Below are 16,976 nucleotides of genomic sequence, written 5' to 3'. Positions count from 1 at the left end.
GCAGCTCTTCCTGTGACCAAGTGGTTGGTCCTGAGAAGGACCTTTGTTGGGGAGGGCGGCGAGGCTGCTGCCCCGGGAGCTGCAGCCAAGCTTAGCCCCCGAAGCCATAGAGAGTGCGGCCCTGGCGCTTGAGCGCGTAGACCACGTCCATGGCCGTGACCGTCTTGCGCTTGGCGTGCTCCGTGTAGGTGACGGCGTCGCGGATCACGTTCTCCAGGAACACCTTGAGCACCCCGCGGGTCTCCTCGTAGATGAGGCCGGAGATGCGCTTGACGCCGCCGCGCCGGGCCAGCCGCCGGATGGCGGGCTTGGTGATGCCCTGGATGTTGTCGCGCAGCACCTTGCGGTGGCGCTTGGCGCCGCCCTTGCCCAGGCCCTTCCCGCCTTTGCCGCGACCAGACATGATAGGATGCAAGTGGCCGTCACACCGCAGTACTGACGCGCTCCCTGCAGCCCTTTATATATCACTCCCGCGGACCTTTTAGGAAACTGAAACGCTGGAGGCGGGAACGAGTCCTCCCCTCCGCCTCCTCCCACCTTCCTGGGCGGGGCCGGGGCTAAGCGAGGGGAGGGGCGGGGAATGGGGACCGCATCTGACTCCCCTGTCCTTGCAGAGGCTGGAATCGCTGGTTTCTGCGACTTGTCCTGTGCCTGTGGGGTTTCTAAGATCAATGATATTGTATAAATCTCTTCACCTCTTTTTAAATCATGTATATTAAAAAAGGAGGCAGTGACGTTACAGTTGTCCATAATAGCGAGGGATAGCAGAGTGAAGGTAAAAAAAAAAAAAAAAAGCAAGTATTAATGCTTACAATTTTAATAACACTTACTTAAATTGGGCAGATCAGGGAATATTCCCCTTTGGCAGAACATATATACTTTGGTGGTTTTCAGCATTCCTGATAAAAAGGAAACTCTAGGAAGGGGAGGAAATGTTAATTGAATTTCCACACTTTGCTCCCAAAATTTAAAGCACTATTTGCATTGTAGAGATGAAGAATTCCAGGCTCAGAGACCCAATCTTGTTTTAATAAGTGGTATTGTTGGGGTAGAGCTGGGGTCTTCTGATTCTGGTCTTATGATCTTGTCACCTACCACTGATCTATGTCAGCAAAACATTGATGATGTATCATGCTGTGTAAAAGTTTGCAGATCAACAGCATTTATAATATAGATGCTAATAAGCTGAAATACTGTCCAAGTGCAAAGAGTCACAGAATTAATGTTCTGTACATAGATATGCTTATTATTATATGCAAATGCCAGTATTTTCTCATTCCATACATTCATATTAAGTGCCTCCCTTCTGTCTAGTATAAAAGGTAATTAAAAAAAAATCCTTCTCTGCTGGTACTTATAGTATAGGCACTCAGGAGATTATGAATTCTCCTTAGTCAGATACTGTTTGAAATTTAGCTTAGTTACAGTTACGTTCAGACTGAAGATGCAGTGATCTCCCATGCACCAAAGAAGAGTCACTAATTCATTCATTCATTCTACAACTTAGGGTCTAGTACATGCAAAGATCAATGTACAAATATCAGATTTACAAAGATGATCATATAGGATATACAAAATCAAATTTGGAAGTTTGTGTCAGTATTGTCCTTCACAGAAAATAAAATGAGATCTAGTTCTCCTTGGAGTTTCAAGTGGGTCTCAGATGAGACCATCTGATAGGAGGAAATTAAAATAGATGCGTTTTCTCATGACACTCCCAAACACGTGTGATTCTAACACAGTGCTCTCTCTGCTGTAGAGCCCTTAAGTTGTCTTCACTCTTTTTGGTATACGTTTGATATTTATTTACAGTCACTTTTGTCCTTAAGCTTTTGAAATTACTGAATTTTGGTACATGTAAGTACAGCCGCCACCGACTGGCCTGCGCTACCCAGATCTCTCACAGTGGTTTACTGGGATGAGAGGGAGGTGGACAGCAAAATTGGGAGAACGTAAGTTCCTGAATGAACTATCCATCACTCATCCAACTATGGTTTTTCTGTTATTTCTACATCTATAAAATAAATGGTAGAAGTTTCAGTCCAATGCAAAATCAATTATCTTAAGATATATACAGACTGAGGCTTCACAAGTAAGGAACACTACTTTTTTGTGCTAACCAAAGTAATAGGTGGAGCCTATCAAGTTCACAGTCCCTTAGGACAAGCCAGCTTTCCACAATCTTGTTTATGTTACACTTAGGATAAATACCTGGGTCTCAGGCCAGAGCCTTGAGTATACGTAGCTAAACCCCATCCTTCTACAAACATGTGGGGAAGAACTTTTCAGGTGGAATCAAGTCTCAATTATTGCCCTCCAGGAAGGGCAGAAATCACCTACAGTGAAGGAAATAGCACCAAGTTCTTCTCACTTATTGAAACCTCCATAGCCCTAGAAACCAGTAAGAGCTGTACAAGAATAGAACAGTGGCATCTGCTGTGGGAGGTGTCACCTACCTTAACTTGGGGAACAATTCTCCAATTGTTTTCAATTGGGGAATTGTTCAATTGGGGACTTTTCAAAAACTGATGTTTTGACTACAATGATGACCAACACTGTAAAGTTTTAGAAATCTGAGTTTTAACTCTATCTTTAGGTCTGGTTAATACTAGCCTCTGCTCTGAAAAGGGATAGGGCTTTTGCAATGTCTGGGACCACTGCTGTTGACACTGATGCCACCAAGGAAGACAAACAGCCCTTCGTAGACACACATGAAACGCCTGCTTAGGGAGAATTCTGTGCCACAGAGCCAATCCTGTATGTATTCTGTCTATACACGAATGCATGTTTGGCTTTTAGCATGAACTCGAGTCCCAGAGGCCTCGTTTCAGTCCATGCCCATCAATAAATGACTATTTACAACCAGGCCAAAGGACTTTTGTGGAATTAGTTAAGCATTGAGAGATGACATTTTCAAAATTGATGATCCTATCTTGGATTTATTTGAAAAAATTCTTAAGTCAGCATGGAATGTTAGCCAGTACACCAAAATTTTTGGAAATAGGGGTATTTGTTAGAAGAGAGCTAGCACCAAAACACTGTTCTTGTTTATTTGTCTTAACAAGCATAGAGTTCAATTTATTTAGAAGATAGCATTAAATTTGTGCTTCATTATTCAACACTTACCTAATTTCATTAGGTCTGTTGTGTTGCAAACCAACAGGAATGCAGTAAAGTGGGTCACGTTGGCTGAGAAATGTTTGTTCTATTTCTTAGGTGGAAACATTTAGCCAAATAATTGAGGTTGTGACAGCCTAGTTCATATTCTGTTAGTAAAAAGCCCAGGGAACATTATGAGAATTCAGAAAGAGTGATATAAATGAGAAGAATAAATTTTTCTTTCTAATCTTGTGTCCCTACTGGCAATGTTGGAAAAGAGCCAAATAAAATCTGTACTTGAAATATAATTTTAAAATACAGGATATATATAAATTCTATGCTAAGTATTGGGGGGAACATTTCTTATGGACAGGGTGTCACTAAGTAATTTCCAGTTTTAAGGAGATGGGTTTTAAATACGTGAGTTTGTGTTTTTCAGCTCCTAACTAGTAAAATGAGGTAGAAGTACCATTCTAAGGCTTCATAATTCACTTTCCCTCCTTGTAGATTTGGTGGTTGATCTCTAGTGCCAGTTCCAGGTCTGACAAATCTATTCTACCACTATTTTAGGAAAGTTGCAATTTAGAACTTTTTATGTGAAAAAGGAATGGAACTTCCTTGCTCCTCCTCCCCCTTCCTCAAAAGTTTAAATTTCCTAAACACGGGGATCAAACACAGTCTACACACAGGTCACTGTAATACTTAAAAATGAATCTATTAAAAAAATAGTTATCCATCTTGTCCGTAGAATTTTCTATCCCAGTGCCAATCCCCAAGGCTTCGTGCAAACAACTAGAGGAGAGCTGTGCTATTGCTCTTGCGAAAAAAGCGTCTTCCCTTGTATAGTTGAGTAAAAATGAGCTTATTTATATAAACCTACAAAGAAAAGAATGTGCAGAACAATGTCCTGAGAGACAGACGTGTAAAGGAAAGAGAGAGAAATAGTATTTTTAAGGAAAATCTGAAAGTTGTCTCAATGTGACCGAGGTCTTAAAGAGAGTTGGGGGAATCGGCAAAGTTTCAGGGTACTGGTTTTGAAACTACGTATAGCAAATAAGGCAGGAATGAAGCCCGAAGACTCTTGGATCCATTTCCCCCAAATCTCTAATTATTTCATGCCCGGATTTCTTATATTTTTCTTCTTTTTCGAGGGGAAAGAAACACAGCCACACTGAGGAGCAGAGGAGCCCTTCTGAGCAGCGCGGCGCACGGCGCAGGCGACCAATCACCACTCAGCCGCTCTCTATATAAAGCCGCGGCCGCCGGGCTCCCGGCCACGCCGTTCTGACAGTTTGAGCGTACTTTTTGTCTTTGTTGGCAAAGCAGAAAAATGTCGGAGACCGCGCCTGCCGCTCCTGCTGCTCCCGCACCTGCAGAGAAAACACCTGTTAAGAAGAAGGCGAAGAAAACGGGTGTTGCTGCCGCCAAGCGCAAGGCGTCCGGGCCCCCGGTGTCCGAGCTCATCACCAAGGCCGTCGCCGCGTCCAAGGAGCGCAGCGGCGTGTCCCTGGCGGCGCTCAAGAAGGCGCTGGCGGCCGCCGGCTACGACGTGGAGAAGAACAACAGCCGCATCAAGCTGGGCCTCAAGAGCCTGGTGAGCAAGGGCACCCTGGTGCAGACCAAGGGCACCGGCGCCTCGGGCTCCTTCAAGCTCAACAAGAAGGCGGCCTCCGGCGAGGCCAAGCCCAAGGCCAAGAAGGCGGGCGCGGCCAAGCCCAAGAAGGCGGCCGGGGCGGCCAAGAAGCCCAAGAAGGCCGCGGGGGCCAGCGCCCCCAAGAAGAGCGCCAAGAAGACCCCCAAGAAGGCGAAGAAGCCCGCGGCGGCGGCTGTCGCCAAGAAAGTGGCCAAGAGTCCGAAGAAGGCTAAGGCTGCCAAGCCCAAGAAGGCGGCCAAGAGCCCAGCCAAGGCCAAAGCCCCGAAGCCCAAGGCGGCCAAGCCTAAAACCGCCAAGCCCAAGGCTACAAAGGGAAAGAAGGCGGCGCCTAAGAAAAAGTAAAAAATTGTAGCGGGATGTCCTGCTTTGGAAATCTCAAAGGCTCTTTTCAGAGCCACCCACTTCTATCAGGCAAAAGAGCTTAGTAACTAACGAGTAAGTAAGTTTACTTTGGAAATTCACCTGTCCTGTTGTTCTCTCGGCATGTAGCACGTTTGCACGTTTGTAGTCAGTCCCCCGAGGTTTTTTAAAATTTACCGCCGGAGTCTGATTGGCTTTCACTGAAAGCGACGGGTCTTTTTTTTTTAGCGCGCACCGGGCAGCTAGGCCGGAAATAGCTGGATTTTAGCCATTTCGGGTCACAGTTCACCTAGGAGCAATTTGGTGGCTCTGAAAAGAGCCTTTGGGAAGAAATAACTGTTGAAAGCCTTCACTTTCCCTTGGCCTTGTGGTGGCTCTCGGTCTTCTTGGGCAGCAGCACGGCCTGGATGTTGGGCAGCACGCCGCCCTGCGCGATGGTGACGCGGCCCAGCAGCTTGTTGAGCTCCTCGTCGTTGCGGATGGCCAGCTGCAGGTGGCGCGGGATGATGCGCGTCTTCTTGTTGTCGCGCGCCGCGTTGCCCGCCAGCTCCAGGATCTCGGCCGTCAGGTACTCGAGCACGGCCGCCAGGTACACGGGCGCGCCGGCCCCGACCCGCTCCGAGTAGTTGCCCTTGCGGAGCAGGCGGTGCACGCGGCCCACCGGGAACTGCAGACCCGCCCGCGACGAGCGCGTCTTGGCCTTGGCGCGCGCCTTGCCGCCCTGCTTCCCGCGTCCGGACATTTTAGAGAAGAAAGTGTAATCCTCGAGGTAGTCTGGGGAAGGGGTTTCTGAAGTCTGGCTGTTCGGTAAGATTTCCTTTCCCATTGGTTTGCAGCGGCTGTTGAGAGTTAGCCAATCAAAGGTACTCTTGGCTTACGTGTGCTCTAGAGAAAGAAAATACTTCACCAATTAGAGGCTGAGATATTAGAAGTTGTGTATATTGTGAAGCAATGGAGAATCCTGAATTCTTTTCCGTGATCACATGGAGTCCTCCTTTGGGGGACTCTTCTCGGTATTCATCGCTCAAGCTGCATAATTATTTCCAACCCTGATTCTAAGGAATAGAAAACAAGGTAAACGTCACCTCTGATGGCTTATAATTCATCCTCCTTGCCAGATCCCCTAGATTGTTGAGAGGTTCCAGGGGGCCGTGGTTTGCTGTGGAATATTTCTGCCGAATATGCAAGGAATAGGAAAAGAGAAACGATAAAAGAAAGAGTTCTCTTTTGGCTCCGTGTTTGGCTAGAAAGTTCCAGGAGTTGAGGTGGTCCGGGCAAAATAAATGAGTCCTAGATGGGTTCATCTGGATGTTTTGTTCCCAGGACTGAGGTCTTTTTATTTTTATTTCTTATTTCAGGGAAGCCCACTTAATTTTACTGGAAAATTTTGGCAAAAATTTGAGTCCTTCAGATCATTATGGGTCTGCAAACCTGGATGGGGAAACATTTTGTTTTTATTTTCATAAAGTATAAATGTTGTTTAGCATTTCCTTCAATTGTGTGTGTAGGCTGCTAATCATAATGGATTTTGCAAGTGCATGTGGCTTTTTCAGAGGTTTTGAAAAACCTCCGGGGACTAGGAATGTGCAGCCGTGCTACTTGCAAGTGGCAAGCACAGATGCTTTCTCATCACTTAAGTATTGCAGATATGTTGAAATAAAGTTTACATTTATTCTGAACTCTTGACATTGACGTTCATTATTCTACCTGCTTCTTCTAGTTATATGTGCTCTTAATGAAACATTATTATATGCACATACTTTAACGAAATACACGTGGATAACAGTTTTAATGTTGCTTTCTTACCCTGTATGCTTTACGTATTGAGAAGGTGACTATAGGTTTCCCAGACTGTCCAAATATAGTAGGAAAGAAGTCATAGACTGGTGAGCATATCTCCATTGGGCACAGAGATTCCTCATAGTTTAAATACCTTTTCACTTAATTTCTTTGTTTACAGCATCCTTCTCCCATGCTTATTGGTTAATAACTTATTGAAATTGACTACTTAAACTTTCCCACAATAGGTGCTATAGCCTATGAGTATCTGTCTAGCTCTCCGAAGTAGGAGTTTGTTTTGCTCAATTGAACTTGCAGACTCTAATTTCTTCTTTCCATTAAGAGTCCAAAAAACCTTTATGACAGTGGCTTGTTTGAGAATGAGATCTGGATAAATTGAGGGAATGTGAAATTTATTTATTTTCCATCTCCCCAAACTTTTGTTACAGTCAAATCATGAGTCAAGAAGTTATCTGTGTTCTGTACCAGGAAGACGAGGGGGCAGGAAAGTCATTCCCAGTCCCCATTTAGTCACATCCCTGGATGGTCTCCCTATGAGGGTCTCTTGAAATACTCATGCTTGGGTTTCTGATGCTTGTTTGTTGCACAAAGTTGGTCCCACCAACCACAGTGGCAAAACCCCAGGTTTAGAAAAACCAATAGATTGATGCTTGAGGATGGCAAAACCTCAGACAGGAGCCTGTGTGAGTAGTTCTTTCTAAGCCGCACTACCCAATCAATCAATCAACAAATCATATCAGTCGATCCACTGGTTGTCTTAGCATGGCATGTGGGAAGTGCATGTTCAAATTTTCTTAAAGGCGGGAGGGTACTTATGCACATGGTGTAGGTCTGTGGCACAATTAAGTTTTAGGACCAGGCTCAAGGAACCGCTTTCTGCTCTCTGCTTAGTAATCACCCCACTCTTTAGAGCTAGAGGAGGCACAGTGAATTCACGGCACTGCGTTGAGGCAATGATTATTCCTGTTAGTCACTAAATCAGGTTGATGTTTGAAGAGTCCAGGCCACCGACACTTTCTCCTTTCTTACATGCTCCTTCTCCTCTCATACTTGGGATGATATTGTTTCCTAACCAGCTTCGTAGTTCTAGTGCTCCAGCCCCTAATTCCTCAATTCTGATCATTCTGTAACATGTCTTAGGAATAGAGTCCCTGGTTTCCCATGGCCTTTGGTTCAAGTGAGAACTTTGTAGTCTTTTCTCATCATAATACATTCTGCTTGCATTAATTAACACTAATAACAACTCACGTTCACCTTTCAATGCCTTATTTGTTTCTTTGTTTTCTTTTCTTTCTTTTTCTTTAGATTTCATTCATTTATTTGACAGACAGATCACAAGTAGGCAGAAAGACAGGCAGAGAGAGAGGAGGAAGCAGGCTCTCTGAGGAGCAGAGAGCCTGATGTGGGGCTTGATCCCAGGACCCCAAGATCATAAACCGTGCCGAAGGCAGAGGCCTTAACCCACCGAGCCACCCAGGCGCCCCTCTTTTCTTTTTTTTTTCCAAACAAATTGCTCACCTGCCATTTCCTTCTTTCCTCTCTACCTGGGGGAGTTTTTCCAATTCTGTTTCAACTTCCATCTCCATAAGTAAATTCCCCTAGTTAAAAAGTCTTCTCATATGTGTTTTGATGATATTTAACTGGGGGGTGCCATTATTATTAATGGCAAATTCATTCACATGCTCCTATTTTTTTCGCTCATTAAATTATACCTTAGCATGTTATTCTTCTTTGTCTCATTTTCCCACTTCTCTAAGTGTGTGTTTTTAATTGACTGAGGGGTTTGGTTTGTTTGTTTGTTTGTTTTGTTTTATTTTCCCATCATGAGAAGTGTACTTTTTAATCCTCATCCCCTAACCAAATCCCCTCTGGTAACTATCAGTTTGTTCTTTATAGTTAAGAGTCTGTTTCTTGGTTTCTCCTTATCTCCTACCCCCCTTTGCTCTTTTATTTCATTTCTTAAATGCCACATATGAGTAAGATCCTATGGTATTTGCCTTTCTTTGACTGACTTATTTCGCTTAGTGTTACACTCTCTAGCTCCGTCCAGGTTGTTGCAAACGGCAAGATTGTATTCTTTTTTATGGCCAAGTTATATCCCATCGTGTGTATGTGTGTAATTTTATTTCTTTATTTGACAGAGAGAGAGAGATCACAAACAGGCAGAGAGAAGGGGAAGCAGGATCCCTGCTGAGCAGAGAGCCAGATGCGGGGCTCGATCCCAGAACCCTGAGATCAGGACCTGAGCCAAAGGCAGAGGCCTAACCCACTGAGCCACCCAGGTGCCCCACCATTGTGTTTATATCTATACCACTTCTTCTTTATACATTCATCAGCTGATGATGGACATTGAGCTATTTCCATAATTTGGCAATTGTAAATGATGCTGCAGTAAACATAGGGGTGCACGTATCCCTTTGAGTTAATGTTTTCATAGTTTTTGGATACTCAGTAGTGTGCTTATTGGGTTGCATTCTCTTTTAATGTTTGAGGAAGCTGGATAGTGGTGCACTGTGGTGTAGCAGTTCCCATTCTGACCAGTGCATAAGTGCATGAGACTGTGCACCGTTTTCTGCACATTCTCGCCTCTACCTATTGTTTCTTATCTTTTCATTTTTAGCCATTTTTTACAGAAGTGAAGTGATTATCTCATTAGAATGGACTGAGTTTTTAATTCTGTCCAATAGGTGAGATTATCCCCAGATATTAAGCAGATTGAGTAATTTTGTTTTCTGTTTTTCTATGTGGGAAGCCAAGAATACTAAATCTCTCTGCCCCTTTTACATCCTTATTCCCTTTTGTTGACTTATACATTATTTTCCTTACTTCCTGAAGTATGTTGCCCCATATGTTGGGGCTACTACAAAAAGAAAACAAAAAATATTTATAGTTTTTAATGGTAAAAAAGTCTCTTGATATCAAATATCAATATTTACCCATGGTCAGATGTGTTAGGTTGGGAATGCAGAATGAAATGGAATTTCTGAATTGTGTTGACTTTTAGTCATCATAGGCAACCATGTTAGCCTGAAATGGATCTACAACTTTGTGTACCAGTAGGTACATATGAAATGTGACCTGAATCATATTTGTGCTTCTTCTCCTATAAAATAAACATTTACTTAGAAAATTGATAACAAGTACTACTATTCAATGTATACCTTTTAAAATAAAAAAAAATATTGTGTGTGTGTATGTGTCTTAAACATGAATGTGTTTGAATGCTGAACAGAAAGTCTAGAAATTTTCCATAGTCACGTTATATTTTTATTGTGCATTGGTTATATCTTTTTGCAGCTGGCTGTTATAATTATAGTATAGTAGAACCTCACAATCATATAGGACCCTGTAAATTTTCAAAATCATTCCATTTCCTTTACCAGTTATGAAAAAATTAAGATAAAGATGTCAGTCTTCCTCTGGCAGCTTTTCCTAAGAATAAAGCCCTCAGGGATAAGGGATGTTAGGGTTAGGGTTAGGGTTAATTAATATAGTAATGCCTAATAGAAGAGGTTTTGGCTTTCCCCCTTATCTGAAACCTTCTTCAGTTTTCTTATCTGTAAAGCAGTAATAGAATAATAATTGTATAAAATAGATAATATTAGTAGATTGTGATTGAACTGTCCTTATATTTTGGAGCTTTAATACCTGACTTCTGGCAATTTGTGACCCACTAATTAAATTTATTTCTACTTTGGAAAATTATATATTAAAATTACATGAACTTAATTAATCTTTAATTTCTGTAATCAATAATGTACCAAACAGTAATCTATTTCTACATTTTTTTAAAAAAGTTTTTTATTAATTTATTTATTTGACAGCCGGAGATCACAAATAGGCAGAGAAGCAGTCGGAGAGAGAGGAGGAAGCAGGCTCCCCGCTGAGCAGAGAGCCTGATGCTGGGCTTGATCTCAGGACCCTGGGATCATGACCTGAACCAAAGGCAGAGGCTTTAACCCACTGAGACCCCCAGGAACCCCTATTCCTCCATTTTTAAAAAGATTTTATTTATTTGAGAGAGAAAGAGCATGAGTAGGGGTGAGGGGCATGGGCAGAGGGAGAAGCAGACTCTGTGCTGAGCAAGGAGCCTGATGTTGGACTTGATTCCACGACCCTGGGATCATGACATGACCTGAGCCAAAGGCAGACATTTAATGGACTGAGCCACATAGGCACCCATTTTTTCCAATAATTTTAATTTTTTTGTTATTTTAAAGTATTTTGTTTATTTATTGATGAGAGACAAACAGAGAGGCAGATGGAGAAGGCAGAAGCAGGCTCCCTGTGGAGCAGGGAGCCAGAAGCAGGGCTCGACTCCAGGACTCTAGGATCATGACCTGAGCTGAAAGCAGTTGCATAGCAGACTGAGCCACCCAGGCACCCTAATTTTTTATTTTAAAGTCCAATTTAAGTATAAAAGATTCTGAGCATTTGTTTTAGGCAAAGGACCATTCCAGATGTTTTAGACCTTCCAAATAGCATTTAAAGATATGACAAAATGTTTTTTGTGGTCATCATGTCCTCATGTCTTAACAACCAATATTGGTGAGAGAGAAATACACATTAAAAAACTGACTGTGCTAGAATCTTAAAGACAGTACAGGATTTGGGAAACCACAGTCCAGCATGAATGTCTTTATCCAACATTACAAGTATGCAATACTCCAGTGCTTTCAGTTATGGAGAGCTACACTCTTTTCTGTAGAGACCTAGAATCCCTATTCCCACGTTCCCAATTCTCAATGTCGTTCAGAGTTCCAAGAACAAATATTTCTTCTATAAAACCTCCAGGACTTCTCACTATGGCTAACTTGTCTGTGTACCTTATTTACTGCTTTGTCTCTGTTAAATGTATGACCTGTCTAATCTCTTTCCTTTGTGATCCTTTGAGGGGAAAAAGCCCATAAAAAAATTGACAGAGGCTTCTTAATTCTATAGTCAAGGATAACTTCTCCCATCTCCAAAGTTAAATTTCCTGAAGCATATAAATAGATGAAATCCTTTCAAATGGCATAGATTATCCCAATTAGCAAATATCCTTCTACATTTCCAAATAACTGCCCGAATGGTTTCAGAAGAGGATTCCCAATTTCCTTTCTATTGGGCTACCAGTTTAAAAACTGAGGAACCTGTTATTTCCATGGGAAAGGATTATCTGTTGAATGAGTAATAACAGAAAACTGTTTTCTTATAGGGATAGAGAACAGATTATCTTCTGCAAGAAAACTATCCAGCTTCTAAAGGATGGTCATGTTTTAGGGACAAATATGAGGTACTCTCGTGAGATTTAATCTAGAGCATAATATAGAGAGTTTAGGAAAACTGAAAGAGCCTCTTTTAAGAGTATCAGTTAAGGGGCAGCTGGCTGGCTCAAAGGATGTGATTCTTGATCTCCATCTCAGGGTGGTAAATTCCAGCCAGCCCACAACTGGGTGTATACATTACTGAAATTAAATCTTAACAACAACAACAACAACAACAACAACAACAAGAAAGTGTCACTAACGGGGATCCGAATCCTGTGTTCTTCACTCCCAGTGGTACTTTCTGAGCCCCATTCAAGCTGCTCTCCTTGGTTGCTTAGCCTGTATTAGAGATCCCAGTGAAGAGGGAGGCCAAGAAGCCTGCAGGGAAAGCTGAGGTCTTTACCTACCCCCCTCCCTACCCCCCAGCTAATAACCAAAGAGTTGGCCCCCTATAAAAGGCATTGGAGTATATCCTTGATCACCCTCCTCAAGGTCCTGGCGGTCTCTAGGGAGTTGGGCCTCAGATTATGTTCGGCAAAGGGCAGACCAAATATTCTGGCCCCTTGGGTTCGTGCATGTTCAACAAGGCAACCTCTGGGACAGATACCTGGAAACCTTGAATTGTTAGTCGAAGGCTGTCTAGTTCCCAAAAGCCACTAAGGGGTCAACCCTTGCAACTGCCCGAAAAAGCTAACTTCGAAGAGGGCATAGAATGCAAGAACCAAGAAAACATCCACCATAGAAAAGATGAAATTAGTTATATCTAAAGGTTAGGATAAAGCTAATAAACTTGAAAACCAAATCCTGACTGTACTATGCCTGCGTTTAAAATAAAGAAGAACAGATTTTTAAAGTAAAACTGCGGAATTAGTATTTGAAATCCCACAGGAGACCGGTAGTTTTTAGAGAGAATTTAATTATACCATGGTCCTCAAAGGCCTTTCAGGACTGTGCCTAGTTGGTGCTGGGTCTTTATGGAAGAATAAATTGAGTGCCACGGCATCTGTCTTAGAATAGGTGGTTGGCTCTGAAAAGAGCCTTTGGGTTTAAAGTTGGCATAAAGTCAGGAAGTCAAATTCAGGCCCTCTCGCCGCGGATGCGGCGCGCCAGCTGGATGTCCTTGGGCATGATGGTGACGCGCTTGGCGTGGATGGCGCACAGGTTGGTGTCCTCGAAGAGCCCCACCAGGTAGGCCTCGCACGCCTCCTGCAGCGCCATGACGGCCGAGCTCTGGAAGCGCAGGTCGGTCTTGAAGTCCTGCGCGATCTCGCGCACCAGCCGCTGGAACGGCAGCTTGCGGATCAGCAGCTCGGTGGACTTCTGGTAGCGCCGGATCTCGCGCAGGGCCACCGTGCCGGGCCGGTAGCGGTGCGGCTTCTTCACGCCGCCCGTGGCCGGCGCGCTCTTGCGGGCCGCCTTGGTGGCCAGCTGCTTGCGCGGGGCCTTGCCGCCGGTCGACTTGCGCGCCGTCTGCTTCGTGCGAGCCATTGCCTCACTTGAGCTGTAAAAACAAAAAACAAAAAACAAAAAACGAGTAAGCCCGGGGCCCTGCTTTTACACAGGAGCAGAATCGCTCTGATTGGATCGTGGTGACCCAGGAGTAGACGGAGGCCCGGTTCCGGAAGTGCACGACTGACCCGTCATTGGCTCAGCGGATCCGCGCTCGTTTCCGATTGGCCGATGTCAACCCGCCGCCATCTTCCCAGCCCCCTTTAACAAAATTCTTTTCCCCGTTACTTTGTTTCATCGATGGTGCTTCAGAACTCGTTAATCACCGTTACGCAAAATTTTGAAATTTTCTTCTGTTTAGCTAGATAAAATAGATTATGTTCGAAAGAGAAAGGGCTTTAGAATTTCTCTTAAGAAACGTCCGCCATTTCCTGCGGGTACCCCGTGACCGTCTGGGGGGTATTTCCTTATTTGCCAATTCCCCTTTAAGTATCTCTTGAGTTCGTTATCCTTACAGGAAACATCTGGCTCATTGTAGCATCGTCTCCTAGGACATGGTGTTAATGCATAAAGAACTTCATTATTTCAGGATTCACGTATGAATATTGCGGTATCCCGGAGCCCCGGGCTCTTTAATACCGGGTCTGACTTATGGCGGTGATTGGGCGATGCTGTTTGGTTTTTGAGGAATTAAAAATGTCAGCTCGGGTGTAATTGCGGGGGAGATGTCCTGAGGAAAAGGTTTCCAATGGGATACGATGAAAAAGACGGCGACGATCGAGTCTTCAGATGTAGTTCTTTTTTTTTTTTTTTTTAAAGATTTAATTTATTTGACAGACAGAGATAACAAGTAGGCAGAGAGGCAGGCCGAGAGAGAGAGAGAGAGAGAGAGAGAGAGAGGGAAGCAGGCTTCCTGCGGAGCAGAGAGCCCGATGCGGGGCTCGATCCCAGGACCCTGAGATCATGACCCAAGCCGAAGGCAGCAGCCCAAACCACTGAGCCACCCAGGCGCCCCTCAAATGTATCTCTTAACAATACTGTCTTGCATCTCGGGATTCTCGCTGGAAGAGACCCGAGGAGCCCTGGACGATTTGTGACGAAGCCAAAGAAGCTAAAGGACGACTGGACTGGGCTCGATAGTAGCATTTCCTTCCCTGGTTTTGCCTCCAAATTCGAAGATTTCTGCTTATTTTCCAAAATTTAAAAATATGGTTTTATTGGGAAGGATGTGTGTGTGTGTGTGCACTTAGAGTAATCCAGCGGTATTGTAAATCAACCTATCGGAGTCCTTTAAAGCGTTTGTTTATTCGTCCAATAAAAACAGCCGGTTTGGTTTTCCTAATTTACATACTAGTAAGTTACTGGTCAGTTTTGGTCCAATGACCAAACCTTCGTTTGCATATATTTGCTAGAAACATTCGGGAATTTTTAGTCCCTCTCCCCCCCTTTTTTTTCTTTTTTAAATTTTTTTCATTTTTTTCATTTTTTCTTTTCTATTTCTCTAGCTTCGGGGTTACCATGCTGTAAACTGCTAAATCCCGCCCCCGAAGAAGGGCTCCGAGAAGGCGGTGACCAAGGCGCAGAAGAAGGACGGCAAGAAGCGCAAGCGCAGCCGCAAGGAGAGCTACTCGGTGTACGTGTACAAGGTGCTGAAGCAGGTGCACCCCGACACCGGCATCTCGTCCAAGGCCATGGGCATCATGAACTCGTTCGTCAACGACCTCTTCGAGCGCATCGCAGGCGAGGCGTCACGCCTGCAAGCGCTCGACCATCACGTCCAGGGAGATCCAGAAGGTGTGCTGTGCGCCTCCTGCTACCCGGGGAGCTGGCCAAGCACGCCGTGTCCTAGGGCACCAAGGCCCTCACCAAGTACACTAGCGCCAAGGAAAGTCTTCCTATATTTGGCTATATAAAAGCTCTTTTTAGAGCCACTCACTTTTTGCATATTGAGAGCACTAATAAAAAATATTCTCAGCATTCTTTGATAGTATGCATGGATTTGGGGGAATGTTTACAGTAGGAACTTGGCTAAGGCTCTAAAGGGCAGTCTGGTTTTTGTGCTTCGTTCATTACTTTTTTCGTCTGTTTCGTCTACTCGTTTAAATTTTAAAATTATTTTGTAGTTGGTGTCTGGAGCTTAAAGTTGCCTACAGTTAAATATATGTACTTGGGTTATTTGCTTTAAATGCAAAGCCCGCATTATAACAATGTAATTTTATGTATTTCATTAACGTTAGTCCTGTAATGAAGTTATTTTACAAAGGACAACAAGTCTCACTTAGTCGTCATAGAATAGATATTGAACTAGGCCTGAAGAATTACTGGATCCTATAATTTTAATTTTAACTACTAATATCGACTGCTTCAAAAATACTTCTTCAAATTTACAATAACAATTTTAAAATTCACTTTGCCTTTGCTATTGATGTAATCAATTGTATAGCGTGTTGAGTTGGTTTTTGAAACCCTAATTTTGATCTACTTTCATTTTTTGTTTTTATTCCCCTCATTTACTTCTGTATTCATTTAGACCAAACCAAATCAAACCAAACCAAAAACAAAAAAACAAAAGTAAAACGAAGCAAACAAACAAAAAAACAGTAGGAAAAGATGTGGGTTTGTAGGGCTCACACAAGATATGGATGGAAACCAACGGGTTTCATGTGTTAATTATTTCAACATAGACAGCTTGTTTTCTTGCTGCTGAAAGTAAAATGACTTAGATGTATTGTTGAGTCCATGCCAAGGTTGATGGGCTTGACATCAGTGAGGCCTGCAAGGCCTGATGGATATATGTGCCGGTTCAGTGTTGGGGATATGTATGAAGCTTTATATAGTCGTGAAAGGGAATGTTTCCACTATAGGGTCCCCTCCCCCTTTCCCTTTTTTAAATGTGTTTCTTCCATTAGATAATGATTGCAGTTTCAGTTCCTCATATGTTATTTTAGATGGAACATGGATTGTGGAAGAGGCTAAGCATATTGGCTCACTCGCTTAGTTATCTATTGCTGCATAACAGATGACCTTGAATTTACTAGTCTGAAACAACCCACATGTAGTATGTGACAGTTTCTGTGGGTCTGGGCATGGTGTAGCTGAGTCCTATATATGGAGATATTAGCTAGGATAGAGGTGTCTTGGATGCTTGAGTGGGAAAATATCATCTTCCAAACTCACTGGGCGGCTGAATTCTTTTCTTTGTGGTTGTAGGAGTGACTATTCCATTTTCTTTCTTGTTGGCTGTTGGCTGAAAGGCTTGTAGGCTGTTAGTTGGAGGCCTCCTTTAATTCCTAAAGAGGGCCCCTGCCCATTTCTTGTCATTTGGGCCTGCCAGCATGGATACTTGGACTATCAAAGTCAGCATG

At 43.5% G+C, this 16,976-nt stretch overlaps 3 protein-coding genes and 2 pseudogenes across 6 annotated transcripts; 2 read left to right on the top strand and 3 right to left on the bottom strand.

The window, feature by feature from the left end:
• Window positions 1-21: 21 nt before the first annotated feature.
• On the bottom strand, window positions 22-428 carry LOC309865301 (histone H4). The gene has a single exon (XM_082731568.1). It carries the CDS (start codon window positions 401-403, stop codon window positions 92-94), a length of 312 nt encoding a protein of 103 aa, XP_082587694.1. The 5' UTR covers window positions 404-428; the 3' UTR covers window positions 22-91.
• A 4,001-nt stretch (window positions 429-4,429) lies between these two features.
• On the top strand, window positions 4,430-15,588 carry LOC309865263 (histone H1.3-like; the record flags this gene model as incomplete). Of its 2 annotated transcripts, none has more annotated exons than XM_082731523.1 (2): window positions 4,430-5,920; window positions 15,117-15,588. In XM_082731523.1, the coding sequence occupies one exon, from the start codon at window positions 4,430-4,432 to the stop codon at window positions 5,093-5,095; it is 666 nt and encodes a 221-aa protein (XP_082587649.1). In that variant the 3' UTR covers window positions 5,096-5,920; window positions 15,117-15,588. The 2 variants fall into 2 exon arrangements, with proteins under 2 accessions (XP_082587649.1, XP_082587648.1); XM_082731522.1 differs by having other exon boundaries at window positions 4,430-6,187.
• Window positions 5,175-5,939, bottom strand: LOC309865280 (histone H2A type 1-B pseudogene; annotated as a pseudogene). The gene has a single exon. The product of its transcript is annotated as a histone H2A type 1-B pseudogene (transcript).
• On the bottom strand, window positions 13,061-13,771 carry LOC309865276 (histone H3.1). Its single transcript, XM_082731536.1, has one exon. The coding sequence runs from the start codon at window positions 13,648-13,650 to the stop codon at window positions 13,240-13,242; it is 411 nt and encodes a 136-aa protein (XP_082587662.1). The 5' UTR covers window positions 13,651-13,771; the 3' UTR covers window positions 13,061-13,239.
• LOC309864176 (histone H2B type 1-K pseudogene) lies at window positions 15,147-15,631 on the top strand (annotated as a pseudogene). The gene has a single exon. The product of its transcript is annotated as a histone H2B type 1-K pseudogene (transcript).
• Window positions 15,632-16,976: the final 1,345 nt, after the last annotated feature.

Source organism: Mustela nivalis, assembly GCF_964662115.1.
Source record: "Mustela nivalis genome assembly, chromosome: 5".
NCBI lineage: Eukaryota > Metazoa > Chordata > Mammalia > Carnivora > Mustelidae > Mustela > Mustela nivalis.
This window is presented reverse-complemented; position numbering and strand designations above follow the sequence as displayed.

Bases quoted from the DNA above. Each gene is read 5' to 3' on its own strand.
- LOC309865301 (XM_082731568.1), bottom strand. From the start codon at position 403: ATGTCTGGTCGCGGCAAAGGCGGGAAGGGCCTGGGCAAGGGCGGCGCC.
- LOC309865276 (XM_082731536.1), bottom strand. From the start codon at position 13,650: ATGGCTCGCACGAAGCAGACGGCGCGCAAGTCGACCGGCGGCAAGGCC.